The sequence below is a fragment of the Prionailurus viverrinus genome, chromosome C1 (genome assembly GCF_022837055.1).
Source record: "Prionailurus viverrinus isolate Anna chromosome C1, UM_Priviv_1.0, whole genome shotgun sequence".
NCBI lineage: Eukaryota > Metazoa > Chordata > Mammalia > Carnivora > Felidae > Prionailurus > Prionailurus viverrinus.
The window spans coordinates 143177502-143190777 of record NC_062568.1 but is presented as its reverse complement, the minus strand read 5'-3'; the positions used below and the strand labels follow the sequence as shown (position 1 = coordinate 143190777).

At 34.1% G+C, this 13276-nt stretch overlaps 1 protein-coding gene across 1 annotated transcript in view; it reads left to right on the top strand.

Annotated features, from left to right (window-relative positions):
* SPATA1 (spermatogenesis associated 1) overlaps window positions 1-13276 on the top strand; it is a 56939-nt gene that overhangs the window by 29471 nt on the left and 14192 nt on the right. Inside the window, 2 exon segments of the mRNA XM_047873246.1 lie at window positions 9202-9313; window positions 9979-10039. Coding sequence (XP_047729202.1) covers window positions 9202-9313; window positions 9979-10039 — 173 coding nt within the window.

Here is a 13276-nt window from a genome sequence, read left to right as displayed (position 1 = left end):
GCCCATGGGAAATAAACTGTGATGGAAAAGCAGATATATTAAATATTTATAACTGAAATGACCCCCACCCCCCAGTTAATGGCAACATCCATTACAGCTGCAAAATATAGATGTTCTTAACCACTAACATTTTTCTCCATCTTCAATTATAACCATTCTTATATTCTAAGTTTATGCTATATCCAATGATAACTCAAACTTAACACCTTCTTTAATCATAGGTCCATTTAGTATTTACTCTTCTGATGTGTTTTACTATTTCTGATGAGAAATGTGGATGAGATCCACCTACTTTATTATTTGATGGCAGCAAGATGCTCAGTGAGAATCTTTACTTCCTTCTTGATCGAGTCTTCTCTCTACTACAGTGTTAAATATTGCTTTCCAGTCATAATATCACTTAAAAGGTTAAAGGGAAAAAATACCTGGGAAAAAAATTCCGAGTGGAATCCCAGTATTCCTGAAAAGTACAAGGTCAAGTGATTGATGAAGTAGGTGATTGCCCTACATAAAGCTGTGAGTAGTGTCATATTTCATATCCTGGGCTACTGGCCAGATTCTTGAATTATGATATTTGCACAAAACCCAAAACAATCTTTGGTGAGAATATTTAACCCTTGAATTTTGTGAAAGTGTAGTTTTTAAATGGTATTAATATCTTGGTGCTTCACTTCAAAAAGTTTAATTATACTTTATAAGAGGCCAGCATATGCTCATTTAAAAAAGTTCTAGATATAACAGTAACTATAAAGAAGATAACAATAATTTCACCATCCAGAGATGGCTTCTGTTAGTGTTCTGGCATATATTCTTTCAGTTATTTTTTTTTTCAGTTCTTGTATATAATAAATATTTTTTTGGCTTTTAAAAATGAGGGCACATATGAACCCTTAAAGCTTCTTCTTGTATTTTAGAATATGTCATAAACATTTCATATCAATAAATATAGATCTACATCATTATAGAATTCCTTGTGGTATAATTTATGTATCCAACCCTGTGTTAGTGTTTTTGCTATTATGAATACTGCTGCGAGCAACATTTTTTTTAAGTACTTCGTGCATTTGTCCTGTTATTTTTTAGAAGTTTAATGGCTGTTTCTAAGGCTGTATTTTTTGTTGTTCTTTTTCTTACAAGCACTTTCCAATCTTGTGTGTCTTTCTCTGTCACATCTTATTTCTTCCCCAATGAACTATTACTTTGATTTTTTGAGATAATTTTTTTCTTGCTTTTATTTATAGTTTTACCAACTGAATATGTATTTATTTTTTTAAAAAATTGTCTTCATTTACTCATTTTTGAGAGACAGAGACAGAGTGTGAGTGGAGGAGGGGCAGAGAGAGAGGGAGATACAGATCTGAAGCAGGCTCCAGGCTCTGAGCTTTCAACACAGAGCCCAACATGGGGCTCGAACTCACAGACTGAAAGATTATGAGCTGAGCCGAAGTAGGACGCTTAACCGAGACACCCAGGCGCCCCTAAGTATATATTTCTTAACAATAGTTTAGTTTTGAATGTTTTTAATTTAATTTAGATGGACTCATATTGAAAGTATTTTATTTTTGACTTGTTTCTTTTGCTCAACATTATAAGATTCAGTCATATTTCACATATAATACTATTTTTTTCATTGTTGTGTAATATTCCATTATAAGACTATACCATAATTTATTTGTTCTGATGATAGATATTTGGTTTATTGCCAGTTTAGGGATATTACAAATATGTACATTCTTCTACATGACTCTTAAATGTATAGGTCCATGAGGAGCTCAGAGAATGTAACTAGCATTGGCATTGTTTGCACATATTCAGCTTTACAAATAATGCCCATGTGTTTTCCAGAGTGGTTGTACCCATTGGCAATGTCTGAAAGTTCCTATTGAACCATAACTTTTCATCCTATCAGATATTTTCTGTCTCCTGTTTCTCTGCTTTAAGTTGTAGATAATTTCTGCAGATTTTTCTTCCAAATCTATTTTACTGATTCTCTCTTTAGTTGTGTTTTATCTGCTATTAAATCCTTACACTGAATTTTTAATTCCAAATATTTTACTTTTCTTTTCTAATGGTTCTCTTTGGTTGAACATGTTTTCATATGTTTATGGCCATTTGGATTTGCCTTTATTCAAATGTTTTGCCCATTTTCTTTCTTTTAAATATAGCTCCATTTTATATACATATAAGTTTTTTCCACCATATGTGTGCATGCATGTGTGTGTGTGTGTGTTTCTATGTTTGTATATAATTCATTCTAGATTTTAGTTTGTGGCTTCTTTTTATTCTCTTTATGATTCTTTTGATGAAAGGAATTCTTAAATTTTGTCAACATGCTCTAAAATTACAAAGAAATGTGTTGACATCAACTCTTCATCAGTTTTGCTTTACATATTTGAAGCTGTTATTAGATGAGTGACATTTAGGATTATTATGTCTTCTTGATAAACTGACCCCAATGTAATTATACAATGTTTCTCTTTATTTCTGGTAATAGTTTTTATTTTAAAGGTTAATTGCTCTAATATTAATATAATTATTCTAGCTTTTATTTTTTAAGTTTATTTATTTTGAGAGAGAAAAAGCATGTGCATGTGATCGAGGGAGGGGCAGAGAGAGAGGGAAAAAGAGAATCCCAAGCAGACTCTGTACTGATGGGGTGATCCCATGAACTGTGAAATCATGACCTGAGCCAAGATCAAGAGTCAGAGGCTTAACTGAGCCACCCAGGCACCCCTCTAGCTTTTTTTTGATTGGTGTTTGCATGGTATATCTTTCTCCATTGTTTTATCTGTTACTGAATATCCAAAGTGGGTTTCTTATGGACAGCATGTATTTAGATCTTACTTTTTAGTCCAATTTGGCAATCTATATCTTTTACTAGGGGTATTTAGACCATTTACATTAATTGTAATTATTATTGATGTGGTTTGTCTTAAATATACCATCTTGCTATTTTAATCCATCATTTCTTCCATCTTCTATTGTTCCATTTTCTTGCCTCTTTCTTGATTGAGAAGTTTTTTGTGATTCAATTTTATCTCCGCTATTGTCTCATTAGTTATTTCTCATTTTAGAAAACTTTTAGGTGCATCTGGGTGGCTCAGTTTAACTGTCTGACTTAAGCTCAGATCATGATCTCGTGGTTCATGGGTTCAAGCCCCGTGTTGGGCTTTGTGCTGACAGCTCAGGGCCTGGAGCCTGCTTTGGATTCTGTGTGTGTGTCTCTCTCAGTCCCTCCCCAGCTCATGCTCTGTCTGTCTGTCTCTCAAAAATAAACATTAAAAAAAAATTTTTTTAAAAAAGAAAACTTTTAGTGGTTGCTATATTTATACTTATTTTTTTAAGATTTAAACTTTTTAATCTCTATTAATAATATATTAATATTATAATATCAATATGGAGCTCAAACTCAAAACCCCAAGATCAAGAGTTTCATGCTCCACTGATTAAGCCAACCAGGCACCCCTATTTTATTTTATTTTAATCCATGCCTTATGGATTGTTTTTTATAAACTTTTATTGGAACACAGCCATACCATTTTGTTTACATATTTTCAGTGACTGTTTTTATACTACAATGACAGATTTGAGGAGATGTGACAAAGACTCAGTGGTCCAGAAGCCTGAAAAATTTATTATATGGCCTTTTAAGGAAAAGTTTACTACTCTTGCTCTAAACTATATACAGTGCGCCTTTAAATTTGAAGTTTACTTTCAAATTGTATACAACTTCATATATAATTTAAGAACCTTACAGCAGTATTACTTCTGTTTTCTCCCCCAATTCCTTTGTGCTGTTGTCATATATTTTACTTCTGTATATAACTCCACAATACATTTTTACCATTTTTATTTTACACTGTTATCTTTTAAAGAATTTTAAAGTAAGGGAAAAATGATTTTTTATATTTAGGAGAGAGTTTCTTCCCCCTCCCCCAACCCAGTGGCAGTAAACCAATGCTTTGTATCAGTGCATGATCCTGGGGCGAAGATAATCCTTACAGCTTTTGCTTCTACCCTTCCTTCAGGCTTTGCCTAGGACTGGTGATGAGGTTTTCCACTCCTTCCTCAGTGGTAAGACTTCTCAAAGCTAATATTGTTGAAAGGGGAGTCACTACTCTTCCTCCAAAGCAGATGGCTTTTGCCTCTGTTCCTCCTTGAGAACCAATACATTTTTGCCTGGGTCCTGAGATGGAAGAGTTTCCAGTTCCTCCCCAATTGGCTTAAGGCTTTTGCTTTGTGTGAAAGAAGAGTGTTGAGAAGGATGGAATGTCATACTTTTTTGCCACTGATGGCTCTCCTGCCAGGTCTCCTGCCCTGCCCCTAGTCTTTCATGTGAGCATATGATACACGCACCTGGAAGGGAATTTGCTATTAAGTATTGACTTCCCTTTGTGTCTGAAGATCCCAGAGATTCCAAACTATCCTCGTAGCCCACACTGGCCTTTATAATTCCTTAAAATTTTAGCTGTTTTCTTATTTCTTTTAATAGCAGTTACCACTTCCTCCTGTGCTCTGCCAAAGATGAAACCATTTTCTCCTAGGAGGGAATTGGAATTCAGTTCCCCACAACTATAATTCTCTGATGAATTCAAGAAAAGTTATTCTTTTATTGATTATTTGCCTTTTCTTCTTGTTCCAGTGGGAGCATTGTTTCATCTTTCTATAATCCTGAGCACAAATGGAACTGCAGTTCTTACATTTTAATATAGTCAAGTTTATTGATATTTTCATTTATGGATAGTGTTATTTATGTCTTTTTTTTTTTAACCCCTTTTCTACCCTGAGGTCATGTATTGTCTTTCAAACATGTTTTGGTTTGTTTTTCCAATTCAGTTTATTAATCTACCTGGAACAAATTTTTATGTGTGACGTGAATAAAGTTCCTTAATTTTTTTCCTATATGTACACTTCCATTTGTTGGTGGTAGTTGTATAGTTTCTTTAAAATACCAAATTACTCTTTAGTGGTGCATGAGAATGCAAAATATCTGAACTCTAACATTACATTATCAAATATAGACAGTTACAATGCGCGTAGTGGGGTACCTGGGTGGCTCAATCTGTTAAGCACCCAACTTTGGCTCAGGTCATGATCTCACAGCTCGTGAGTTCAAGCCCCACGTCAGGCTCTGTACTGACAGCTCAGAGCCTGGAGCCAGCTTCAGATTCTGGGTCTCCCTCTCTCTCTGCCTCTCTCTCTCTCTCTCTCTCTCTCTCTCTCTCTCCCAAAAATAAACATTAAAAAAAGTTTTTTAAAATAATGTGCATAGTATGCTTTACAAGTCCTTTAATGAAGGAGGAAAGAGTAATGCTTTACCCATTTTCATATTGAAGTGGGTATTTCTTTCCATTAGTTGTCTTCTGTTCTTTCCCATGGGTCTGTGCTACACACCTCTACATTTTTGACATGCCTCAACTTTAACATATTTAATACTTGACTCCACTGTTGCCCCCAAACTAGTGTACTTTCTTGACTTCTTTGGTTTCATCACTCTTCCAGTTGTTTAAGCTTTGAAATAATCCTTACTGTAGATATATATATATATATATATATATATATATATATATATATATAGGAACCTTAAAAACCATATTGTAGCCCCCTTGCTTATAATCTGCTTTCCAGTCTATTCTGCAGAGTGCAGTCAGCATCATTCTTGTTGTTACAAGCTGGATTATTTATCTGTCTGCTTAAAAACCTTTGGAAGACTCGTTGATTACTACTTAAGGCCCAAGTTCTTTAAGATGGCATTGAGAACCCTTTATATTCAGACTTCAAACCCAGGGTTGCAAATGTTTGGCCATGCAGATTGTTCACTGCCTCATTCCAGAAGGCTTCCTTCACATAGATCATGATATGAATGGGGTTTTCAGGATTTGCTTAATATGGTAATTGGTTCAGTGACTTTTAGCTGTTATTAGTAGTAATACTATTCTTCTTATTATTATTATAATTATTATAGTTTATGGATAAAGGGGAGGAAGAAGTACCATGAAGTACAACTGGAGAAGTAGGTAGAAACTTGAACTGCAAGACCCTTGGTTCCAAAACTAAGGAATGTTTAAGCAATGGGAAGCCATATTAACTTCGTTTGTTTCAAGTTTTTATTTAAATTCTAGTTAGTTAATATATAGTGTAATTATTAGTTTCAGGAGTAGAATTTAGTGATTCATCACTTACATATAACATCCAGTGCTCATCACAACAAGTGCCCTCCTTAATGGCCATCACCCTTTTAGCCCATTTCCCACCCAACACCCCTCCAGTAACCCTCAGTTTGTTCTCCATAGTTAAGATTTTTATGGTTTGCCTCTCTCTTTTACCCCTGTGTTTATCTGTTTCATTTTTTAAATTCCACATATGAGTGAGATCATACAGTATTTGTCTTTCTCTGACTTATTTCTCTTAGCATAATACACTCCAGCTCCAACCACATCATCACAAATAGCAAAATTTCATTCTTTTTTATGGCTGAGTAATATTTCATTGTATATATATACCACAACATCTTTCTCTATTCATCAGTTGATGGACATTTGGGCTCTTTCCATAATTTGGCTATTGTTGATAATTCTGCAGTAAACATTGAGGTGCATGTGTCCTTTGGGTAAATACCTAGTGGTGCAATTGCTGGATCATAGGGCAGTTCTATTTTTAACTTTTTGAGGAACCTCTATACCACCTTCCAGAGTGGCTGTACCAGTTTGCATTCCCATCAACAGGGTCAGAGTATTCCCCTTTTTCTGCATCCTCGAAAACATCTGTTGTTTCTGTGTTGTTAATTTTAGGCATTCTGACAAGTGTGAGGTGATGTCTCATTGTAGTTTTGATTTGTATTTCCCTGATAATGAGCGATGTTGAACATCTTTTCATGTGTCTGTTACCCATCTGTCTTCTTTGGAAAAATGTCTATCCATGTCTTCTGCCCATTTCTTAACTGGATTATTTGTTTTTTGAGTGTTGAATTTGATAAGTTCTTTATAGATTTTGGATACTAACCCTTCATCAGATATGTCATTTGCAGGGGCACCTGGGTGGCTCAGTCGGGTAAGCATCTGACTTCAGCTCAGGTCATGATCCTGTGGTTTGTGGGTTTGAGCCCTGCTTCACATTCTGTGTCTCCCTCTCCCTGCTCCTCCCCCACTCATGCTCGCTCTCTCTCTCTCTCTCTCTCTCTCTCTCAAAAATAAAGCTTAAAAACATTTTTTAATTAAAAAAAGATATGTCATTTGCAAATATCTTCTCCCATTCTGTTGGCTGCCTTTTAGTTTTGTTGATTGTTTCCTTCGCTGTGCAGAAACTTTTTATCTTCATGAAGTCCCAATAGTTCATTTTTCCCTTGCCTCCAGAGATGTATCTAGTAAGTTACTGCTATGGCTCATGTCGGAAGAAGTTGCTACCTGGGTTCTCCTCTAGGGTTTGTTTCTCTTGTCTCACAGTTAGGTCTTTCATCCAATTTGAATTGATTTTTGTGTATGGTGTAAGAAAGTGGTCCAGTTTCATTCTTTTGCATGTTACCATGTACCATGTTACATCTTTTGCATGTTCCCGACACCATTTGTTGCAGAGACTGTCTTTTCTCCAGTGGGTGTTCTTTCCTGCTTTGTTTTAATAGGAGTAACATGATTGGATTTCAATTCTAGCAAAACCACTTAGGTGACACTATGGAGAATAGATTGAGGTGATAAAGATCTGAAATATGAAATGCAGTGGAACAGAAATCAGAACTTGAAGTCAAGACACTCCTAAGGATTGGGTACTGTGCTGCGTGCTTTCCATGCACCGTGCCATTTTAGAGATAAGGAAATGTAGGTTAAAAAAATAACTTAGCTGAGGTCACACCTGCTGTGACAGTGCCAAGACTTGAACTCCTGTGTGTTTGACTAAAGCCCATGCTTTATTTACAACACCATGCAAGAGTCACACTGAACTTTTCACTATTGCCAAAAATGCTGCATATATTTGTACTGTGTATTTTGCAAATGCCATTTTCTTTGCTTAAATTCTTCTTGCTCTCTTCTTTGCCAGGCAAACATCTCATAGTTCAAAACATAGTTTCACAGTTATCATATCCCTTTCTGTGAATCTATAACATTTTATGCATATATTACTGTAGCTCTCAAGACACTATTTTGATTTTTTTCAAAAGTGAATAGGCCTGCTTTCTTTATGTTATTAAACTGCATAGGTATGAATGGTGCGGTACATCATGCTCTAGACTGTTACTATGAATGAGATACATGTGCCAGATCCCTATCAAAATTACTTAGAATCTAATGAATTTTTCACTGTTTTTTCTTTCTTTGGTGGGGGGGGGGGGAGTAGTATTTTATTATTAACCTTTAAGCAGCTGATACATCTGGTTTTTGTTCATTTTGCATTGAATATATCCTTTAGAAAATCCCTGTTTATTGTCTTTAAAAGACTATTTAAAATATACCAGCTGGGAAATATAGCAGCTAGACTAAAATTAAACCAGTACAGGCTTCAGGTTGCAAAATTCCGTGGCAACTCTTGTAAAATGGCTTTTCAAATATTAACATGACTCATTAATTTTTTCAAAATTAAAAAATTTGATTTATCCAAAGGAAAAATATCTGCATTAATATTGTGAGGTTCATGGATCTTTTGTTCATATAGATCATATAGAACATTAATGTTAACATTTTAAAGACATTGTATAGTTTTCCTATATAGGGAAATTCTGTTAAAATGAAGGGAGGTTTTATAAATAGAAATGTATGTGAAATAACAAATGACATTATATGCTCTGTATTTACACCAGCCTTTTCCAGAGAAGTTTCCTCAATACAATTTCAAAAGATGCTTTTGGCCAAAGCTTTCTAAAGACAATTAAGTTTAAGTAAAACCTAACTTACCCCCATCTTGTAGATTCACATTGTACATAAAAACAGAGAAATCCTACAAGGGGGTGTGTGATTGTTTTCCTGGTAGGGTTTCTTAATCCTTTCTTTTCCTCAAACTGAATTGACATAAAGAATTCTCCTTTCACATAAACTGTTTTATGAAATTTACTTTGGAAACTGTTGCCTTATATCATGTGTAGTAGAGTTCATGGAAAAGGACACAGGACAAGATAAGAGTATGTCCATATATATACATATTTGTATAAAATTTTATTTTACTATTTTCTTAATATTATTAACTTTATTTGCCATGGATGAACATGACCATCAGCAGGGGGAAAAGCCACTCCAAAAGGAAACCAAACTGGAAAAAATCAAATTGGAAATTCTGAAGTGCCAGGATCATCAGAAGAATCAAATAGTGATTTAAGAAACAAAAAAAGGTAACTAGTATAGATGTTGATTCTACATGTCATAATCTAAACTATAAAGAATGAGATAACCAGGGTACTGTTACAAGGACTTCTAATTACAACAAATATATGAGTGAAATTAGTGATTTTTAATTAAAATTACCTTGATTCTAATCTTTAATAATGAGGAATAATTGTTGCTTAAATTTATTTCTATTATAATTCTTATGTCATCAGAAGCAGCTTACTGACAGAAAATTTTGTCTTTGCCTTTCTTAGAGTTAGTTGTTCTACCTCACTTAGATTCTTGGTTATGGGGAAACTAATCAGTATGCTTGAGTTTCACATGGTATCATTTCATGGAGAATTACAGTACTTAAGGCAACAGTTTTTCATACAGTCTTTTGAAATTAATAGAAGGGATTTTATAAACAATCATTCACAAAAGAATTACAAACAAAATGTGTTTCCAAAATTTTTATGTTACTTTGCTATAGATATTATAATGTGATTTGAGTTTAGCTAGTACTCATACTAAATGTAGTTTATGAGCTTGAAATATAATGTTCTCAGGCTTTTTGAGGCTTTAATGTTACATTTGTGTTTACAGAATGTCAAATAAGATAAAATGTGAAAAGCTAATATTCATGGAATCATTTTTTAATATGACTTTCAAATTTGTCATTCCCTTTAAGTCTGTTTCTTTGGAAAAATGAAGATGATAGAGTTAATACCATTAGAACAGAGAACAATCAGGTATGATTTAAATATTTTTTGTTTAAATGGGGTATTGCAACATAATATTTATACTGAAATTGAAACAAAACTGCAGCTTAAAATGTCTAAGTTTTCTAACCTTAGAGGTGAGAGGATGGGAGATAAGCCTCAAAAAAATTCAGGAGCCTACCAATTCAGTGAAATCTTTGGGTATACTGTGGTATGGATAGAACATATTGAGGTATGTCCTAAAGTGAAAGCCAGGTTTTTATATCTTGCCCCATTTATCACTGAGAATGAGTCACTTGATGGACCTCTTTGGAATTTGGAGAGAGATTTGCCACATTTGGATGTACTGCTCCAGTCTTTTTTTTTTTTTTTTTTTTTTGAATCAAGTAATCCAAAAGACCGCCAACTTTGGGCCCAAAGGAAGTGAAGGCTCACAAGGTGATCTGAGAGACATTGCAAACAATGTTGCCACTTGTGTTTTAATGTCCAGCTGATCAAGTGCTGGAGTACTGAGTGCAGTCTGAGTCATGTCCTGTAGGCGAATCACAGCTCAGAGCTCTTGGGTTTCAGAGCAAAAGGCACACCATCTTCAGCAATAATTGTCCTATCGTAATAGGACAATTAGATATTAATAAAATATGCTAGATTTTAATAAAATCTAGATATTAATAAAATATGCTATCTTCATGCTTTAAAATTTTTGTCAGTCTAGTGGATGCTTACTGCTATTTGTGGTTTGAATTTTAATTTCCCAGGTTACCCATAAAGTTGATCATGTTTTAATATTTTTATGGACTTCAGTTTGGTAACTTTTTTTGGAAGTGCATTTTCAAGTGTTTCTTTTGGGTTGTCATATGTTTCTGATTTGTATAAGTTTTTAATATACTCTAGAGATATTTATTTGATGCTTATTTATGTTGCAAGTATCTTCCCCTACTCTGTGCCTATAGTCTACCTTGCTGAATACCTTGCTTAGTATTTCTTATCCTTATTTTTTCCCACATTCTCTTGCTAGGTAGCTGTGTATATTGCATATATAGCAATGGTGTATTGGCATCTCCTATTATTAGTGTGTTACTGTTTATCCCTGTATCTCCTGTGGTTTCTGGTTTGTTTAGATTTCTATGTGTTACTTGGCGCAAAGTTGTTCTTATGTGAATACTAATAACACTTTTGTGCTATGAAGTATCCTTTTTTTGACTCCTTAAGTGCTTTTTTTGGTCTGAATTCTCCTTTATTGCATATCAAGATACTAACCTGTACTTTGTTTTTGCATACATTTATTTGATATACCCTCATCTTCCTTCACACTTTTTCCCTCCAGCCTTTCTGAATTGCTTTGTTTTAGATATGTCTTTTACATATAGCCCAGATAGAGTTGGGTTTTGTTTTGTGAGAGTGTGTGAAAATATTTTTTATTTAGTAGATGAATTATGTCAACTTATGTTATTGATAGGACTGATGTGTTTAAGATTTGTCATTTTATGTTACAGTTACTGTGAGTTACTATGTGGTTTATTTGTACTTTTCCCCTCTCCTCATGTTTTAGGAAGGTTGTATTTTTGTTCTAGTGTTTAGACTAATACATTTATGTTAGTGTACTAGTGTTCTTTTCCCATTTTTTAAAATTTATGCTTCTGCTTTTCATTTGTTACCTCTAAAACTATCCACTGATCTGTCCTATTCAGGGTAATCAAAAAAATCTTTCTTCTCTAATGTATTTTAAGTTGTGTTACTTCTATTTTGTCAGAGCATATAACATTTATATGCCATACTTCTAGACTTAACCTCTCACCTTTGTTTTAGTCTCAGATCTGTAATTAAATATGTTCAACACACTGCTAGTTCTTTTACAGAAGACTTTTCAGTCATCTCTTGGTTGGATTAAGTTCAATTTAGAAAAAGCTCCTAGCTACAATATTCTCTTCTTCCACATTTAAAATTTTGTCTAGAGCAGAGATCAGCAAACTAGGACCTGCAGACTATTTTGTAAGGCCTTGGACCTACAAATATTATTTTATTTTATTTTATTTTAGAGAGAGAGAAAGCACAAGTGGGGGAGGGGCAGAGAGAGAGAGGGAGACACAGAATCTGAAGCAGGTTCCAGGCTCTGAGCTGTCAGCGCAGAGCCTGATGCAGGGCTCGAACCCACGAACTGTGAGATTATGACCTGTGCTGAAGTCAGATGCTTAACTGACTAAGCCACCCAGGTGCCCTGGTTTTTTACATTTTTAAGGAATTTAAGGAAAAGAATCATGACAGAGACAATATGTGGCCCACAAAGCCTAAATTATTTACTCTCTGGCCCTTTACAAAATTTGTTCATCATTGTCTAAAGTTTTGATACCTGAAGGATAGCTTGATTGGATGTCACATCCTTGGCTTACATCTTTTTTTCCCTTGAGTTTCTTTAAAATGTTGCTCTACTGGTGTTTTATATGTTACTGTTAAAAAGTGTGATGCCTGGTTTTCTTTTCTTTGTAAACTAGCTTGGGTATATTTGTCTGGAAGGCCAGAGGATTCATTTAACATGTACTAGTTTTACCCGGCTGAATCTTAGCTCAGAATTCTAGATCAGGTTTTTCTGGATACACAGTGGATCCTTGCAGTATGAAAATCCAGACATATTTCAAGAGCATTTCCTAAAATTATAATTTCAGAAAATAATTTAGGTAGCAGATCTATTGTTTCATTTTTTCTTTACCTTTTATATACGCTATCTTTTCTCTGATCTATTTCACTTTTTTTTTATGTTTCATTTCCTTTGCATCTTTATTTGTATTCTCCACTATCCTTACTGTATTTTTGGTCATATTTGTTGCTTCTTGGGTACTTGCTAATTTATTCATTTCTGAGACAATTTTGTTTTTTAATTTCTTTCTTCACTTTAGCCAACTTCCATTTCACATCTTCCTGTTTTTCCATTTTTATTCTGAGTTTTAAAATTCTTGATTTATTGTGTCTGTGGTATCTGCAAATGTTTATTTATATTTAATCTGTGTTGGAAGTATTGTTTAAGTTTTTCTCTGCTTCATGGCTGTCTGTTTGGTTTTAGTTCTCAATTGTGAAGGTTTTTTTTAAATGTAAATTTGTGTGGATGCTTGAATAATTTGTAGATATTGTTCATGTTTATTTGTGTTAATTTTTCTGTTTAATAACTTATTTTTATAGAGGAACAGGGAGCCCTGTGTTGGTGGTTTCTTTTGCTTCTTAGGTTGGATGCTCCCTCTTCTGTTCATATAGTGAAATGCAGTTATTTATTTTTAA